The sequence below is a fragment of the Pongo abelii genome, chromosome 16 (assembly GCF_028885655.2).
Source record: "Pongo abelii isolate AG06213 chromosome 16, NHGRI_mPonAbe1-v2.0_pri, whole genome shotgun sequence".
Taxonomy (NCBI): Eukaryota; Metazoa; Chordata; class Mammalia; order Primates; family Hominidae; genus Pongo; species Pongo abelii.
In genome coordinates, this window is record NC_072001.2 from 87,185,272 (window position 1) to 87,204,365 (window position 19,094).

Genomic DNA, 19,094 nt, shown 5'->3' on the forward strand with positions numbered 1-19,094 from the left:
CTGGCCGTCTCAGCAAGTGACAGCTAGCACAGAGGAACTTGACCTCAAGGGCTCCCAAGGTGTGTGCTGAGGGGACAGCCAGGCTGAGTATTCCTGACTTCCCAGAGCAACCACCCACAGCCCTGTAGGGGAATGGTAATCAAGCACTATAACTAGGCTAGAGAAAGGAACACCAGTGTGGACATTTTCATCTAAGAACACTTTATGCATACTTCCCTCTCTACCCCCCAGAAAGAAAATAGATGCCTTGGTCTTAACTGCTCCATTATAAGGACTATTTCCCAACCACAGTCCAAAAAGTATTATTACAGGGCAATTTCCTGCTCTTTAGATAGGCTGTCCAAAAATAGTAGAAGCTGTGTTTTCTCAGAAGTAAACTGGGACTCGTCTGTCCACCCACTGGAGAGGACATAAAACCCCAGCCTACTGAAGGAAATTGAAAAGGGACTTGCATGTGCTGATAAAAGGAAGAGCTTATGAAAGGAGACAGAAGGAGGAACAAATACAAGAATGAGCCAGTGGTTAAAGTTTAGTTTCTTTCTGGCATTTGACCTCGAGTTGTCACTGTTTTAAGTTTGGTTCCATCTTATTCATTACAGGCAGAAGGAAACACATTCTGCCCTTAAGAGGGAGCGACCCAGGATGGCATTGCCAGTGCACCGTGGTTGATCTGGCCAAACCCCGATACATGCATGGCATTTGCTTTTGACCCATTTCAATGATTTCATCTGTAATTCACATTTGTCCCCATATAGTCACTTTATTCACTCAGTATCGTTGTTAAGAACATTGTTTTATCTCCTCCCTTTCTGGGTCCTGATTTAACAGCTAATTTTTAAAATGGAGGATATTAATAATTATTTTAACATGTTTTAGGTAGAATGCTTTTCCTGCAAGTAACAGGTAACCTAATCACAGTGCTTAAATACATGGGATAATTTCTTCTCATGTGAAGGAGAAGTCCTGAGGCAGGTGGTTGCTAGTACAGTGGCTCCATGATGTTGGGTCTGACGATCTGCATGGATTTCATTTGTTTCTTTTTTCTCTTATTGGCCTTTCCTTTGTGGTGATAAGATGGCTTCTAAAGCTCTACCCATCACACCTGCATTCTTGGTGAGAGGGAGGAGGAAGAGGCTGGTACCACAGTAACCCGCCGGCAGACTTCTTGGGCCCCATTATCAATGCCGGGTCCCTAGCCCATTCCCCTACCCCACCAAAAACCAGGGAAACGGATTTCCATGATTGGCTTAGACTAAGCTTTCATTCTCTAGCACCTAGGAAATTTCCTGCTCCAGAAAAACTTGAGATTCTGTTAAGCTACGGGAAAAGAAACAGATTTTGAATAAACAGTAGTGTTTGCCTCAGGTCTTCAATGGCTAAGGCCAAAAGAAGCCACAAATGAAATCAAACAATAATGGTTTCATTTTCTATCATGACAATGATTTTGTTTAAAATTATTACCACAGTTTTAATAAGTACCAAAAAATGACCTTAATGAAGATGTGAGAATTTTGCAATACATTTCGGAAATCTTTGCAATTTGAATATCCTTTGATCCATGGGTTTCATTGACAAGAATCTATTCTAAGGAAACAATTGTAACTGAGTATAAGGATATCAGTACAAAGATTGCAGTGTCATTTATAACACAAAAAAAATTTAAAAGCCCTAACATCCAGTAATAGGAAATTGGTTAAACTGCAGTGTATCCCTCAGGGTAATATGTAGCGATCAAGATGTGTAATAGAGGCTGGGCGTGATGGCTCACGCCTGTAATCCGAGCATTTTGGGAGGCCCAGGCAGGTGGATCACCTGAGGTCAAGAATTCGAGACCAGCCTGGCCAACATTGTGAAACCCTGTCTCCACTAAAAATACAAAAATTAGCCAGGTGTGGTGGCAGGCGCCTGTAATCCCAGCTACTCAGGAGGCTGCAACAGGATAATCACTTGAACCTGGGAGGCAGAGGTTGCAGTGAGCAAGATCACGCCACTGCACTCCAGCCTGGGTGACAGAGACTCTGTCTCAAAAAAAAAATGGTGTTTAGTAGAAGATCATATAATGGCATGGAAGTATTAATATCGTTTATTTCAAAAGAGGCCATAAAATGAGATATATAATCTATTTTAAAAGAAACGTAGGTAATGAATGCATATATACAGACAGAAAAATATCAGAAGATTATGTGGTTTGTTCTTATCTTGGATGATGGTGTTGCAGGGCAGGGAAGCTCATAAATTGGGGCTCCACCTGGGAGGGTTCTTGGCTTTGCCCAGGAGGGAATTGTGGGGTAAGTTGGTGGTAGAAGAAAACAGCTTTATTGAGATGGCAGTGTTACAGCTCTGTGGCTGCTTCTGCAGAGGAGGGCTACCGTGTAGGCAGTGTGTCGAGAGGAGCAGCTATGGGGCAGTTCTGTGGTCGCATTTATACCTACTTTTAATTACGTGCAAATTAAGGGGCAGGTTATTCAGACATTTCCAGAAAATGTGTGGTAACTTCTAGGTCATTGCCAGGGAGTGAGTAAACTGTCATGGCTCTGGTGAGCCCATTAACCAGTCTTCCGTCTGGTCCAGAGTTGAGTCCTGCCTCCTACCTCAATGGGACCGTAGGTCTAAATTTATATATATAGCTGGGCACAGTGGCTTATGCCTGTAATCCTAGCACTTTGGGAGGCTGAGACAGGCGAATCACCTGAGGTCAGGAGTTTGAGACTAGCCTGGCCAACATGGTGAAGCTCCGTCTCTACTAAAAATACAAAATTAGCTGGGCGTGGTGACACATGCCTGTAATCCTAGCTACTCAGTAGGAGGCTGAGGCAGGAGAATCACCTGAGCCTAGGAGGTGGACGTTGCAGTGAGCCGAGATTGTACCACTGCACTCCAGCCTGGCGATAGAGCAAGATTCAGTCTCAAAAGGAAAAAAAAAAAAAAAAAAAAAAAATATATATATATATATATATATATATATATATATATAAAATAAATGTTATATATATATATAACTTATGTAACTTAAAAGTTAAAAAGTATATATTTTTCCAGATCATCCCCTCCTCCCACCCTCCACCCTCCAATAGGCCTCTGTGTGTGTTTGTTCCTCTCTGTATGTCCATGTGTTCTCATCATTTAGCTCCTACTTATAAGTGACAAATGGGATCTAATTAACCTAAAGAGCTTCTGTACAGCAAAAGAGACTATCAAAAGAATAAACAGACAACCTACAGAATGGGAGAACATTTTTGCAAACTGCATCTGGCAAAGGTCTAATATCCAGCATCTATAAGGAACTTAAATTTACAACAACAACAATAAAAAACCATTAAAAAGTGGGCAAAGGACATGAACAGACACTTTTCAAAAGAAGACATACATGCAGCCAACAATCATATAAAAAATATTTTTTTCTAAATTGTATTTTCCAAATTTACAAGCATATATATATATATTTTTTAAGAATAAGGGGGAAATATTAGAAAATGCAAGACTTGGAGGGAGGCAGTTTTTCACCAAAGGACAATTACTAGGCGGCTGTCATGACTGGCACTTTTGCTAGTTGGAGGCTTTGAGAGGAAGTTTCTCTCTGTCATTCTCCTAGGGCCCACTGGGTTGTTTCCAGTGTTCCATATTTGTAGACAGTGCTGGAATTAACATCTTGGTATTGAGGGCCTTTTCCCCCCATATTCTCAATTATTTTTGCAGAATAGTTTCCCAGAAGCAGTATCACTAGGTCAGTAGGTATGAATGTTTTTTTCACTAACAAGACATATTTCCAAATAGTTTCTCAGTGAGGCTGCACCAGTACACAACACTACCAGAAATATCTTGCCAGCACAGGGAATCTAATTGTCTTTAGGGTTTGCTCATTTCACAGGCAAACAATGGTACCTCATCATTTTGATTTACATTTCCAACAAGGCTGAATGATGTTTTCTGTAAGTTGTTATTGCATTTTTTATTCCTGAATTTTGCCATTTATCTACTGGGCTTTTCATACTTTTCAGTTTGTACAAACTCTTGCCATACTAAAGAAAATAGCCCTTTTTCTGTTGTACTAGCTTAGCTATAGATATTTTCCCAAGGCTGTTGTTTCTCTTCTGGTTTAGTTTTTTTTTTCCTTTTATATTCAAAAGCTTTAAATTATTATGTAGTGAAGTCTGTCACTTTTGTGGGTTTTAAGAAACTTCTTCCAAGTTTAGAAAATTATCCACCCACCTCTCAAGCAGAAGCTTGATACATGCTCAGTTCTGTTTGCATCCAGATTTTTTTTTTTCTTCAGAAGCATCCTGATTTTTTAAAGTTTGATTTTCTTTTTCTTGCCCCTTTAACTCATCAGTAATTTATCATGCTACAGGTTTGTGGGATTTAAATTCATTTCCCTCAATTTACTAAAGTTATCTCAATTATATGTTGAATAATCTTCCTCATTAATTTCTGTTTCCCACTTAGTCATAAGCTAATTTTTTATATAAAAGGTGAGGCCCATTTCTCACCTGTTTGTTCTGTTTCATCATGCATCTACTAATACCACACCTTTAAAAATGATTATTTATTTAAAATGTATCTGATAGGGTATATTAGTACATTTTCACACTGCTGATGAAGATATACTCAAGACTGGGCAATTTACAAAAGAAACAGGCTTATTGGACTTACAGTTCCACGTGGCTGGGAAGGCCTCACAATCATAGCAGAAGGTGAAAAGCACGTCTCACATGGCAGGAGATGAGAGAAGAGAGCTTATGTAGGGAAACTCTCGTTTTTAAAACCATCAGATCGCCTGAGACTTATTCACTGTCGTAAGAACAGCACGGGAGAGACCCACCCCGATGATTCAGTTACCTCCCACCAGGTTCTTCCCATGACATGTGGGAATTGTGGGAGTTACAATTCAAGATGAGATTTGGTCGGGGACACAGAGCCAAACCATATTTTTCCATCCCCTCCCAAATCTCATGTCATCACATTTCAAAACCAGTCATGCCTTCCCAACAGTCTCCCAAGGTCTTAACTCATTTCAGCATTAACTCAAAAGTCCACAGTCTGGTCTCATCTGAGACAAGGCAAGTCCCTTCTGCCTATGAGCCAGTAAAATAAAAAACAAGTTACTTCCTAGGTACAATGGGGGTAGAGGCATTGGGTAAATACACCTATTCCAAATGGGAGAAATTGACCAAAACAAAGGGGCTACAGGCCCCATGCAAGTCCAAAATCCAGCAGGGCAGTCAAATCTTAAAGTTCCAAAATGATCTCCTTTTAATCCATGTCTCACATCCAGGTCACACTGATGCAAGAGGTGGGCTCCCATGGTCTTGGGCAGCTCTGCCCCTGTGGCTTTGCAGGGTACAGGCTCCCTCCCAGCTGCTTTCACGGGCTGGCATTGAATGTCTGTGGCTTTATCCAGGCACACAGTGCAAACTGTCGGTTGATCTACCATTCTGGGGTCTGGAGGACGGTGGCTCTCTTCTCATAGCTCCACTAGACAGTGCCCCAGTGGGGACTCTGTGGGGGGCTTCGACCCCACATTTCCCTTCTGCACTGCCCTAGCAGAGTTCTCCATGAGAGCCCCACCCCTGCAGCAAACTTCTGCCTGGACATCCAGACGTTTCCATGCATCCTCTGAAATCTAGGCAGAGGTTCCCAAACCTCAATTCTTGACTTCTGTGTACCTGCAGGCCCAACACCATGTGGAAGCTGCCAAGGCTTTTGGCTTGCACCCTTTGAAGCCATGGCCCGAGCTGTCCCTTGGTCCCTCCTAGTCACAGCTGGAGTAGCTGGGATGCAGGTCACCAAGTCTGTAGACTGCACACAGCATGGGGATCCTGCCAAAGCTCAGGAACACAGCCAAACCATATCATAGGGCTTATCCTATCTCATTATATTTTAAGCTTTCTGTCTGAGATTTTCTTTTTGATTCTCATGTGTTTGAATGTAAACAAAATCTTTTTGTTAGATAGACTTGGAGCTCCTTTGAAGACAGGAACCAAGTCTTTTACATGATTTTTTTTCCTAAAGTGGACAGGGCTGTGCAAGCCTAGAACTCGTTCATTCACTGAACAAACTTATTTGTACTGTCCCTGCTTTCTGCCAGGTGTGGGAGGAGGGTGCAAAGAGGAAAGGTGTGGACCCTGCCACAAAGGAATTCATGATAATGATGTTTTTCCTTAAGAGGTCCCCAAAAAGAAAAGGTGAGGGAGGCTTTGTTCATCCCTGCTGGATCTCGTGTTTTAAGCAACAGGTAATGTGATTTTCCTCTGCCAGCATTGCAGTAGTTAAATATGAAGCCTCCCCAGCTGTGGCTTTATTGACAGGGCCTGCAACACAGGCCAGAACAGAAAGACTGACCTTTACTGCTTACCCTAGTGTGCTAGGTTCGCCTACATCTGTTATCTGGCAAGGTTTCCTAAAGGAGACCACTGTTGTCGGCATTGTGAAGATACTCAGAGGATAGCCTGTGCTCAGAAATAAATGAGTTCTCAGTAAAACCTGCAGAATTGTTGGTAGCCTTGCAGCTTGCTAGTTTTTGTTTGTTTGTTTTGTCTGCAACCATATTTAGCTCTTACTTTGTAATACATACCAGCATTATCACAGGCTATTCTCTGTTCAAACAAGGAATTTGCTAATTAAAATTGGCCACTTTGTCAGTGACAATAAGCTAGTGAGTGATATGATTGTCCCAGGACTTGAAGAATTGTTTTATTATGGAACTATTAAGATATTAATAAAAAGTGGAGGGCATAGTATAACGAACACCCATATACACATCACCTAGATTTAACAGTTGTTAACATTTTCCCACATTTCTTCATCTCTTTTGTTTTTGAAGTACTTTAAACTGTAAGCATCAAGACATTTCACTCCTAAATACTTAGTATTCATCTAGAAAAAAATGACACTAAGAGGTTTTGGATCTTTTCAGTATGGATTATGAAGTTTTCCATGGATTTCTTTTGTGGTATAGCCAAATTTCATTTGCCATTTTTGTATTAGTTTGTTTTTAATACATCATCATCAGACTAGCTTCGGTAGCTTAGATATAGGTTCAGAACTGCCCTTGCCCAGTGCTGTTTACTGGAATATACATCCTTGTATTCATTTAATAGCAAATAAAATTCTTCTGGATTTATACAGAATGTATGGACCTAAAATAGATGCAAAATAAATAAAAGTGGGTTCTGAATACCAGCCATGAGTGAGGTTAATAAAAGCCTTAATAACTATTCTTGATGTTCAGTTTGCAGAGAAATTCCAGGAGGTGAAAGAAGCTGCCAAGATAGCCAAAGACAAGATGCAGGAGAAAATCGAGACCTCAAGTAATCATTCCCAAGTAAGATATTTGTCTATGAAGTAAATCCCAGTGGGGTTGGTGATAGGGACTCTTTGTTCCATGTCACTTCTGGCCAGAAATAGGGAATTTTGACAGTAGGTCATTTTGAAGGCTTTTTCAACTATTAGCCTGATCACAGTGACATGTTTTTATGAGACTGTTGAATTTTTTAGGATGTGGTACTGTATTTCTGACAGAAAATGGTTGATGAGATTGGAGTTAATGCACATCCTGGCCCCGGAGAGACATTCTGCGGTCACTGTGTTTAAATGCCAGTGACGAGGCAGCATGTCTCCTGGCTGTGCTGGGAGGTGAGTTTCTATATAGGGTACCTTGTGCCCATAAGAGAGAGACTTGATGTCAGACAGCCCTTGTGTTCATCTCCGGTTTTAACAGAGGTCAGGTGGAAGATGTTATTCCAACAGCTGTGTCTTAACAGAGGAGATCTGGCTTGGCCAGGAATTGAATAGTCTGTCTAAAGTGTGATGATTGACTGAAAAGGACCTGTTTTAACCTGAAATCAACACACCCAGTTTCCTGATGTCTAGATTAGTATATGTGGTGGTGGGGGAAGTCTTGACCTAGTGACAGGGTTAAATGTAGAAAGCCAGGGAAAGGGAGACTTCAAGAGAGAAGATTTAGGGGCAGGAGTAAGTGTGATGTACTAGCAAGATAGCAGGGAGTCTGCCTGGTGGCGGCTGAGGCGTGCTGTGGGAGGCGTGGGGATGTGCTTGGAGATACTGTGAAGACCTAGAATTCTTCATTACTGGGTAATTTATTATTTATTAGCTATTTGTTTAATTATTCTTGAGTAGTTGGTGGACGTTGGAAGTGTGTTGTGACTGTTGATTTCTATTTCACCTGAGAGGGTCGGCTTGCTTGCAGATGGTAAGGCAGGCAGGGAGGGACTGAGGGCAGAAAGATTGTCGAAGGGGCTGTGAAGGAGAGAATAGCTGGGCCAGGGAAGCCCGGGGAGGGGTTTGCAAATGAGGACAGGGTGCAGGAAGAGAACCAGGAGGCCTGGGCATCTTGAGCAGTCAAGATCGATGCTCTAGACTTGACCATCAGCCTCACAGGGGCAGTAGCTGCAGCCTCGGGTGCACAAAGAAGCAGTGGAGAGAGGAGGGCAGATGCTGGAGCCCTAGGAAATAGGCCCAGTTATGAAATGGGAGCCAGCAAAGAAGACAGGGAAGGAGAAATTCCAGCATCGCTGAACCCCAGGAGGGAGTATGCCCAATATGTCGGTGCTCAGAGAGGAGGGGAGAGAATGCCGAGAGGGACCCTGGGTTTGTCAGCGCTGTGGCTGACCCTTGGGACAGAAGATTTGGTGTGGCTCAGGATGTTTCACAAAGGCAGAACCTATGTCTGCCTTGAGTTATGTTCCCAGTACCTTGTTCTGGCCTCATCATATAAAATATGCCCATATGGACCTATGGAAATGCACGTGAATTCGATTTCAAGTAGACAGGAACTTTTCTGAATCTTTCTAAATAATCTTTAATATGATCTAAGTGATACCATTAATTTTGTGTGCTAATTACTTGATTAATCTTTGAGGATCTATGAAATTCAGCATCTGAAATTGTCCACAGTCTAGAAAGTTTCTAATATACTGTCTTTTTCAGAATACCGCATAGTACAGTGATATATTTGAGTTTAATATCTGAATTTCTCTAGATAAGATTTTGTTTTAATATTTACTCCCTCTCAAATGTTTTATTTATTTGAGATGGGGTCTTGCTGTGCTGCCCCTGGGCTCGAGTAGTCCTCCTGCCTTGGCCTCCCAGGTAGCTGGGACTACAGGCATAAGCTAAATATTTTAAACCTTAAAAATACATGTATACCTAATAAGATGTTATTTAATGTATATGTATTATTTAGGAATGACTTTTTGTTTCTAATCTTTAGTGGTATTTATCCTTCCTGATATTTCCCCAAGTATAGAGGTTATTGTATGTATTTTTTTAAGGCTGGGTACAGTGGCTCACACCTGTAATCTCAGCACTTTGGGAAGCCAAGGCCAGTGGATCACCTGAGCTCATGAGTTCGAGACCAGCCTGGGAATATGGCGAAACCCCATCTCTATTAAAAAAAAAAGAAAGACTATTTTTTTGTGTGTTTGTTTTTAAGACAGAGATTCAATCTGTTGCCCAGGCTGGAGTGCAGTGGTGCGATCTCAGCTTGCTGCAACCTCTGCTTACTGCAACCTCTGCCTCCCAAGTTCAAGGGATTCTCCTGCCTCAGCCTCTCTAGCTGGGATTACAAGCATGCGCCACCACACCTGGCTAATTTTTTTTGTATTTTTAGTAGAGATGGGGTTTCACCATGTTGGCTCAGGGTGATCTGCCTGCCTTGGCCTCCCATAGTGCTGGGATTACAGGTGTGAGCCACTGCACCCGGCCCTTGTATGTTTTTTAAAATTAGTAATCACAAAATTACTTGGTTTCCTGAATCTGTTAGAGTATGAACACTTCGATTAAGTTTTCAAAATAGTTAGTTATTTAAGCAGCCTAATTACAAAAACACTTAATGTGGGGCTGTTTTATGACTGTAAATGCAATACACGTTTATTGTATATAGGAAAAATATACCATACTGTAAAGAAGGAAATAGAAATCATCTACCTTCTTATCACTTGAAGATATTTTGTTAGTGTTTTGGTGTGTATCTTTCTAACATAGTTTTCCAGTATATATTTTATATTATACCTTTTAACTTTATGTCATGATTATTCCTTTTCAAAACTGTTTTAATGACTGGACAGCATTCTAGTGTCGGTATCACAGGTTATTCAGGTAACCTATAATTTGGGACATCTGCATTTCTAATTTCTCACTAATATAAATAACACTGTAATGAATGTTCTTGCATATCTTCGTGCATTTGGTGGTTTCTGCATAACTTCTTGAAAGGGAGATATTGGGTTAAAGGTATGGACGTTCTTAAAGCTTTTAATGCACACCACAAACTTAGCCTGCAGAAATATACCATTCTGACTCCCACCTGCAGCGAATAAGGCTTTTTCTTCCCACACCCTCAGCAAAGCTTTGTTAATTTGACAGATGAAAAGTCTTTCTTTTCTTTTCTTTTTTTAAATTTTCTTTCTTTCCTTTCTCTTTCTTTGTCTCTCTCTCTCTCATCTTCTATCTTTGAGACAGAGTCTCGCTGTGTCACCTAGGCTGGAGTGCAGTGGCATGATCTCGGCTCACTGCAACCTCTGCCACCCAGGTTCAAGGGATCCTCCTGCCTCAGCTTCCCCATTAGCTGGGATTACAGGCACCCGCCACCACGCCTGGCTAATTTTTGTAATTTTAATAGAGACAGGGTTTCACCATATTGGCCAGGCTGGTCTTGAACTCTTGACCTCAAGAGATCTGCCTACCTTGGCCTCCCAAAGTGCTGGGATTACAGGTGTGAGCCTCCACATCTGGCCTTCATTTTGTATTTCTTTACTAGTGAGATTAAATATTTTTATGTTTATCGATTGTATGCTTTTCTTCTTTTGTGAATATCAATTACCTACCCCCTTTTTAAGTTAAGGTGTTCATCTTTTGTGTTATTGATTTTCAAGAGCTTTATTTTTAAACACAAAAAAATTTGAACATATGCAAATCTAGGCATAATTGTATAATGGACCTTACTGTACCCATAGGTCAGCTTTAACAATTAGGAAATTATGACCAATTGTTTAATCTATGCACCTACTCATTCCCCCCCCCCCATATTTTAAAGCAAATCCCAGATGTTTAATTTCATCCATAAATATTTCAGCATGTAGCTCTAAAAGATGAGGACTCTAAGAGCTTGTCAATATAGGAAAGATATTAACTTTTTTTTTTCTTTTTTTTATTTTGAGATGGAGTTTCCATCTTTTTGCCCAGGCTGGAGTGCAGTGGCACAATCTCAGCTCACTGCAACCTCCACCTCCTGGGTCCTGCCTCAGCCTCCCGAGTAGCTGTGATTACAGGTGCATGCCACCATGCCTGGCTAACTTTTGTATTTTTAGTAGAGACAGGGTTTCACTATGTTGGCCAGGCTGGTGTCAAACTCCTGGCCTCAGGTGATCTGCCCGCCTCAGCTTCCCAAAGTGCTGCGATTACAGGTGTGAGCCACCGCACCCAGCCAACATTTTGTTTTTCATATGTACTGCTGCATATATTCCCACCCCGCCCCCACCCCCTGGGTTTTTGTCTCATTTTAATTTTGTTTATGGCATTTTTTTTGAAATTCAGAAATTGAAACTTGGATTTATGCACCATTCTCTTCTAGTTTCTTCCTTTGCCCATGTACTTATTTGAGGCTAAATAAGATCTTTCTAAGGTCTTATCTAGCACCAGATGAGATTTCTCCTCTATGTGGTATGACTTACAGAAAATACTTGAACATATTCATAACAACACTAAGTAGTAAGGGAGCCGGGAAACATCAGGACCTGGTTCTTGTTTCTTTAATGAATGTGTTGATCTAACTCTCCATAGCCCCAAGATATTTAAGTTGTCTCCTTTTCTAATGTGTGCTTTTTCATTCCTTGTTTCTAACAGTCCCTCCTCCCTTGTGGCTTCTGCCCTGTGGTATTTCAGGAGACCAGATCTCCCAAGTTGGTAGGTTTCTCCATAAGGCATAAGTAAAAAGACTGTGAGCACTGGCCCGGGTGTTCCCTTGTCAGTAAAGCACACAGACTTTATGAACGCCACATGGTCTCTTCAGTGCCTTTTTCTTTGGTCTTGATAGTCTTTGTTAGGTTTTGTTTTCTTTCTTGTTAGCTTGTTTTTTAAAAAACAAAAACAAAAACTTGTTAATCTTTGCTGCATTCTGGTTGGATGAGTTGGTTCGTCCACACTCGTAAACAGTTTCTTACTATGCCTAACTTGCGGCCGACGTGCGGACAAGCAATAACGCGTGAAGATAATTCACTTTGGCCGGGAATCTGGGCGTAAAACCCCATCTTCTACTCAGGCATCCAGTGTCAATGGGACGGACGATGAAAAGGCCTCTCACGCTGGTCCAGCCAACACACACCTGAAGTCTGAGAATGACAAGCTGAAGATTGCGTTGACACAGAGGTAAGGCTGTTTTAAAGTCCAGATCCTATTTTCTCCACCTTCAGCACTTCCCTAGAAGCCTTTCTTGCTGGACAGGGTCTCAGGAAATTGGGAGAGAAAACTGGGACCTGCTTGGAGCATCCACTCTTGTCTCCTGATGAAAGGGAGGCGAGCTGGCTTCATGGCCTTGCTCTGGCCAACCACATCAGCATCCATTTGTGTGTGTGTGGGAAATAGAGAGTGTGTGTGTGAGAGATTGTGAGTATGTAAATGTGTGGAGAGAGGGTGAATGTACTTGAGTGTGGTAGTGTCAGAGTGTGTGTGTTAGAGTGTGTGTGACTGTGTGAGTGTACATGTGTGGACAGAGGGTGTGTGTGTGTGTGTGTTTGTATGCACCCTTGTGCTTGTGCTTTGTTTTGTTTTTGAAGAGCCAAATTTATCATTTATTTATCTATAACATTGACTCTTGGCCAGGCATGGTGGCTCCTGCCTGTAATCCCAACACTTCGGGAGGCCAAGGCAGGCGGATCACCTGAACCTAGGAGTTCGAGACCAGCCTGGGTAACATGATGAAATCCTGTCTCTAGAAAAAATATTTTAAAAACTAGCCAGCTATGGTGGTGTTTACCTGTAGTCCCAGCTACTCTGGAGGCTCAGTTGGGAGGATTGCTTGAGCCTGGGAGGTGGCAGAGGCTGCAGTGAGCTGAGATTGCACCACTACACTCCAGCCTGGATGACAGAGTGAGACTCTTGTCTCAAAAAAAAAAAAAAAAAGGAATTTTGAACATCTGAGAAACGCATGTGAAAACATAAACTATTAAAATATGAAATCACACAAAACTCAGTCACCTATATACAAAAAAGTCATGTGGAATATGTATTTGAAGAAGAGATCCTTTACAATATGAACTAGAACCATAAACTACATAGAAATAAACTTAAATATACAAGATCTATGTGAAGCAAACTTTAAAATGATTTCAAGGTTTATAAAATAATTGTTTAATAAATAGACATTCTGTTGGGATGTGGCAAAAAGCCTCGATATTTTGAAAGTATCAGTTTCTCCTAAATTGATCTATAAATGTAACACAATCCCCATAATGATATCAGTAAGATTTTAATTTACTGCATGAGCGGTGCTTATGATTTTGTATCTTGAGAATGTGGAGCATTCCCCACAGGCTGGGCTGGGCTTCATGGTGTAGGGCGGTGCCATGAGCACACCCAGGACTTTCTGCTGGCCAGGAGTAGGGGTTCAGCAGGCTTTCCCCAGTCTCCCTCAGACCGAGAAGCCTCCCTCCTCAGAGTTGCCCGTTTAAGAGTTGTATTGGCCGGGCGTGGTGGCACATGCCTGTAATCCCAATGCTTTGGGAGGCCGAGGTGGGTGGATCACTTGAGCTCAGGAGTTTGAGACCAGCCTAGGCAACATGGTGAAACCCCATCTCTACTAAAAATACAAAAATTAGCCGGGCATGGTGGTACATGCCTGTAATCCCAGCTACTCAGGAGGCTGAGGCAGGAGAATTACTTGAACCTGGGAGGTGAAGGTTGCAGTGAGCCAAGATCATACCACTGCACTCCAGCCTGGTCAACAGAGCAAGACTCAGTCTCAAAAAAAAAAAAAAAAGCTGTATCATCTTAGAAGCTGTCTTAGCTCAGGCTGCTATAACAAAATACCATGAACCGGGTGGCTTAAACAACAAACCTTTATTTCTCACCGTTCTGGAGGCTAGAAAGTCCAAGATTAAGGCACTGGCAGATGTGGTGTCTGGTGAGGGCCTGCTTCCTGGTTCATAGACCACGGTCTTCTCCTTGTGTCTTCACAGGTGGGGAGAGGAGGTGAGCTCTCTGAGGACTCTTATAAAGACCTGGATCCCATTCATAAGGGTTCCATCCTCACGCCCTCACCTAATCCTAGTTACCTCTCAACACCCGCTGCCCCCCCCCCCAGCCTCCTAAGACCATCACATTAGGGGGTAGGGTTTCAACATATGAATTGAGGGAGCTCTCAAGCATTCGGTTCATAAGAGAAGCTGTCATTTTGAAATTCCCCCCATTTTACAGATGAGAAAACTGAATTCCAAGTGACAAAGTGACTCCTTGCCCAAGGTCACATGGCTAGTAAACTTTCCATCGCCTCACTCGGCCCGTGTTCCACTCAAGGCTGCACTCACAGTCTCTTCAGGAGCCTACCAGAGGCAGCCTGTCCCCTTCCACAGCTACAGCCGCCACAGAGTTGGCCCCCACCTCTCCAACTCAGCTGGCCCGGCTGTGATCTGACTTAGGAATTCCAGAAAGCACGTGTGACCCTTAGATCCAACCCCCTGCCTTTGGACTGTGACTCTTTGTCAGGTACTTCAAAGGACAGAACTGTGACCAGTCTCTCTTCTTACCCATCAGGCAATTGTGAGAGCTTTATTTATTTATTTATTTATTTGTTGAGGCAGAGTCTCTGTGACCCAGCTGTGGTGCAGTGGTGTGATCATAGCTTACTACAGCCTTGAACTCCTGGGCTCGAGTGATCCCCCTGCCTCAGCCTCCCAAGTAGCTGGGACCACAGGTGCACGCTACCACAGCTGGCTGATTTTTATTTTTATTTTTGTAGGGACGAGGTCTTGCTATGTTGCCCAGTCTGGTCTCAAACTCCTGGGCTTATCAAGTTATCCTCCCTTCTTGGCCTCCCAAAGTGCTGGGATTATAGGTGTGAGCCACCACACCCAACTGAGAGCTATTTTTGGTTGTTTAAGTCACAGTGGGCTGCCTGGGTGAAAATGTTTCGCCCCTAAAAATAAATGTTTTCAAATCTGAGTTTAATGAGCAAGTGAGGTACTACAAGAATGGGCAGGAAGCTGTTTCCCTAAATTAGTTTAAATTCTCAGCCATCAACTCTAGGATTCACCAGATAATAACATTTTGTTATTTCCTCAGTCAGTGGTGTTTGAAAGTGAAAGTACATATTTTCCAAGTCCTTGAGGTCCTTGAGGTTGTGGGATAAAAGATAACACAGATCTATTCAGACACACCATTGTATTTACTTAAAAAAATTAGGAAGAGCCTTTAGAAAGAGGACTCTCAGCCAGGCGGAAACCTCCCCATGGGCTTGTCACGTGCAGCTCTGCCCTGTCACCTCCAGTCACATTCAGTGCCACAGATGTGTGGGCTCCCTAGCAAGGAAATTGAAGGAGGGTCAGAAGAGAACAATGAGGGGAACCTGATTCCAGTTTGGTTTTGTTTTAAACGTCCTCCTCACCAAGCACGTAGAATCAGATGAAACATGAGGCCTTTGTGGTGACAGCAGAGGTGTCCCTCAGATACCTGGTCTCCTCACACCCCAGGGGGGAGGATATGGGCCAGCCAGGGCTCCCTCCAGAACCCCTGTTGTGCCCCCAGGGCACTGATTCCCAGTCACTGTCTCCTGTCTGCAAGCCCTAGGCCCTCAGATCTGGATTCCTTCAAAGGCTCTGAGGAGGCACAGGTTACAGTGGGACCATTATTGCCCTGAGCCAAGCTGTTGGCTTCTTGCTTGTTTAAACCCAGCGTCCTGGAGGTGTCTATGGCTTTCATACGATTCTTGAAGGTCACCTGGTCCACCCATGAAACCCCTTTCAGGAGGGAGCAGGGTGGCCAGTAAGGAGGAGGGAGTTGGCCTTGCCCGCCCTGCAGCCCTCATGCCTAGCTTTGTCTCTTCATTCGTGAAGAATTGTGTTTTCTTTTCTTTTTTTTTGAGATGGCATCTTGCTCTGTCACCGGGCTGGAATGCAGTGGCGTGATCTCGGCTCACTGCAACCTCCACCTCCCAGATTCAAGCGATTCTCCTGCCTCAGCCTTTTGAATAGCTGGGACTACAGGCGCCCGCCACCATGCCCAGCTAATTTTTTTATATTTTTAGTAGAGACAGGTTTTCACCATGTTGGCCAGGATGGTCTTGATCTCTTGACCTAGTGATCCACCTGCCTCAGCCTCCCAAGGTGTTAGGATTACAGGCGTGAGCCACCGTGTCCGGCCCAAGAATTGTGTTCTCTTCTAAGGTGATTCTTTAAGAAAATAGACCACAGGATGACATGTTCACACCAGAGAGAGGGGCCAGTCCCTCCTGGCCCTGGATCAGGGCAGCCAGACCCACCTGCCAGCTCACTGTAGGGAGAGGGCGTAGGCCCCGCAGGGGTGTGCTGAGGGGTGGCAGAGTCCCCTTCCCCAGGTGGGCGGAGGCACAGCCAGACGAGACAGCACCCACCCTGTTGTCACTGCCCGTCCCCGTCCTGCAGCGCAGCCAACGTGAAGAAGTGGGAGATCGAGCTGCAGACCCTTCGGGAGAGCAATGCCCGGCTCACCACAGCACTGCAGGAGTCGGCAGCCAGTGTGGAGCAGTGGAAGAGGCAGTTCTCCATCTGCCGGGATGAGAACGACCGGCTCCGCAACAAGGTGGGTGCGGTGGGTGCGGTGAGCCCCGAGGCCAGCTGGTGTGGGCAGTGGGAGATGGGGGCACCCACAACCCTTTTTCTCCCTCCCCAACTTTGCCCTTATCCCCATGGCCAGAGGAAGACTTGCTGCCTCTCCCATGGGATCGTCCCTCCCCCTCCCTGCCTTTCTTAGTAGGAATTTAACCATGTACATAACTGACTCATTACCTTTTCTCGTTTTATTTTCTTTCTTTTTTTTTGAGATGGAGTCTCGCTCTGTCACCCAGGCTGAAGGGCAGTGGCGCGATCTCAGTGCACTGCAGCCTCCTGTCTCCCAGATTCAAGTGATTCTCTTGCCTCAGCCTCCAAAGTAGCTGGGATTAGAGGCGACTGCCACCATGCCTGGCTAATTTTTGTATTTTTAGTACAGACAGGGTTTCACCATGTTGGCCAGGCTGGTCTCAAACTCCTGGCCTCAGATGATCCACCCGCCTCAGCCTCCTGAAGTACCAGGATTACAGGCGTGAACCACTGCGCCTGGCAAGACTCGTTACCTTTTCTGAACCAAGTTTTATAATTCCTCTTACTGAGGAGAAGACAAACTGGAGGTGTCAGCCCTGTTTCTCTCAGAGTGCCCTCCCTCAGCATTTCTGTGGTTCAATGACCCTCCGTGGAGGAAGGGGACCCAGAGGGTAGGTGAGAAACAGACTTGGGAGATGGTGAGTTGCACCTGCTTGGAAGTCCTGCTTCCATTCACATTATTGTTTCTAAACATGTAAATTTGGGGTGCTTGAGGCGTGAGGAGGGTAGACAGGTGCTGACCTGTTGTATGCCCTCTACTCTCCGATCTTGACATCCTGGCATTTTGATTTGTTTGAAAATGCACCTGTAACCTTCCCTGTCGTTAGTCACACCCTAGTTCATAAGGTGCTTTTGGGGTGGCCAGAGACCCCCCATTGAGGTCTTGAGGCTTCTCCGCTAACCTTGTTTTGATGGTGGTTAATCCCCCCACTAGAAACACACAGGCTTTGGAGTATGCTCCGTCAGTGCAGGGTTTTAGGGGGACAGGTCCCATTTAGATTGGTGTTCACTCCCCCTTCACCCCTTTTTCTGCCCTGCCCTGCCCGACTTGGAGGGTCCCTGCATCCCAGCCCTCTGTCACACTATCTTACTTTCATGCTAATGTCACATAAAAGTGTCTCGTGTCATTTTTTCATCTTGCTGCTGATGGTTGGGCACCAGGCCAATTGCTGACTTTGCACATTCCCACCCGAGGCCTGGCAGATCTGCCTGCCAGAGGGATCGATTGCCCTTTCTTGCACTTTCAAGAAAAGAGCTGAGTTTCTCACTTTGGTCTCAGTCTGATAGCCAGCAGCAGTGTGGGGGGAGTGGAGGAAGAGCATCACGCACAACTCGCTCCCTTGGAGGCGTGTCGACCTCCCTGGGTCGACGTGTCACAAGCTTGCCTCCCAGGGTTGGAGGTGGAAGTTGGTGTGGTTTCCAGCAGCAGCAGGGGCTGGGAGTTCGGACCCCAAGGCTTGGTGCAGGCTGCCTCTGGGAAGTGTCCTCGGTGCCCTTCATATCAAGGACTGCTGCTGCCTGTTCGGGGGGACTTCATCACTACAGTGCTTTTGTGTTGCATGTGGGGTCCACGCCTGCTGTCCACTCTGCACACACATTTTGGCCCCCAGCATTCAATGGCAGTGTGAGAGTGCCAGGCCCTTGCACCCTTGTTCCACACAGGTAACTGTTTTGAGGGGTCAGCCTTGGGAATAGGGAAAGATGCGATGTAAGGATTTGCCGTTCAGCCTTGGGGAAGAGGCCCACAGGCCAGGCCCCTTCCACGTGCATTCCCAGGGGAAGGTCACCTTGATTTATAATGTTCGAAATGTCATTGCTTCCCTTTTCAGCAGCCACTGTACCATGAGGTTGCTTGATTTTCTACCCTGCTGGATTAAACCCTTGAGATGAAACAGAATAATGCAGGACATGATTACAGTGGTGTAACAGTCATTCTGGGGAAAAGCAGATCAATTCAGGGGACACTTGGCCCTTGCTTGTGATGGATCCTTAAAGCAAATCTGAATCTACTTCTTCACGGCCATGAGAGGAAACCAGAAGCCCAGAGCATCTTGAAGGCAGGCTTTATTACTTATTTGGCTCTGCTGGTAAGATGCCTCTGTAAGGCATCATGTGCAAAGCAGGTCCCATGCAAGCGGCGCAGGCAGCCCTGTGATGGAGCTGCATGGGGTTTGTTCATAGCCACAAAGAAAAACTTATAAGTGGATTAGTTTAGGGTTTATTTTAAAAGAAAATAGAAGCGTAGCT

The 19,094-nt window shown here is 44.3% G+C and overlaps 1 protein-coding gene across 6 annotated transcripts in view; it reads left to right on the plus strand.

Annotated features, from left to right (window-relative positions):
- HOMER2 (homer scaffold protein 2) overlaps positions 1-19,094 on the plus strand; it is a 144,605-nt gene that overhangs the window by 109,537 nt on the left and 15,974 nt on the right. For all 6 annotated transcript variants that reach the window (XM_054531772.2, XM_054531776.2, XM_054531775.2 and 3 more), the window contains exons 4-6: positions 7,229-7,321; positions 12,278-12,384; positions 16,632-16,788. In XM_054531772.2, coding sequence (XP_054387747.1) covers positions 7,229-7,321; positions 12,278-12,384; positions 16,632-16,788 — 357 coding nt within the window. The remainder of the gene's footprint in view (positions 1-7,228; positions 7,322-12,277; positions 12,385-16,631; positions 16,789-19,094) is intronic.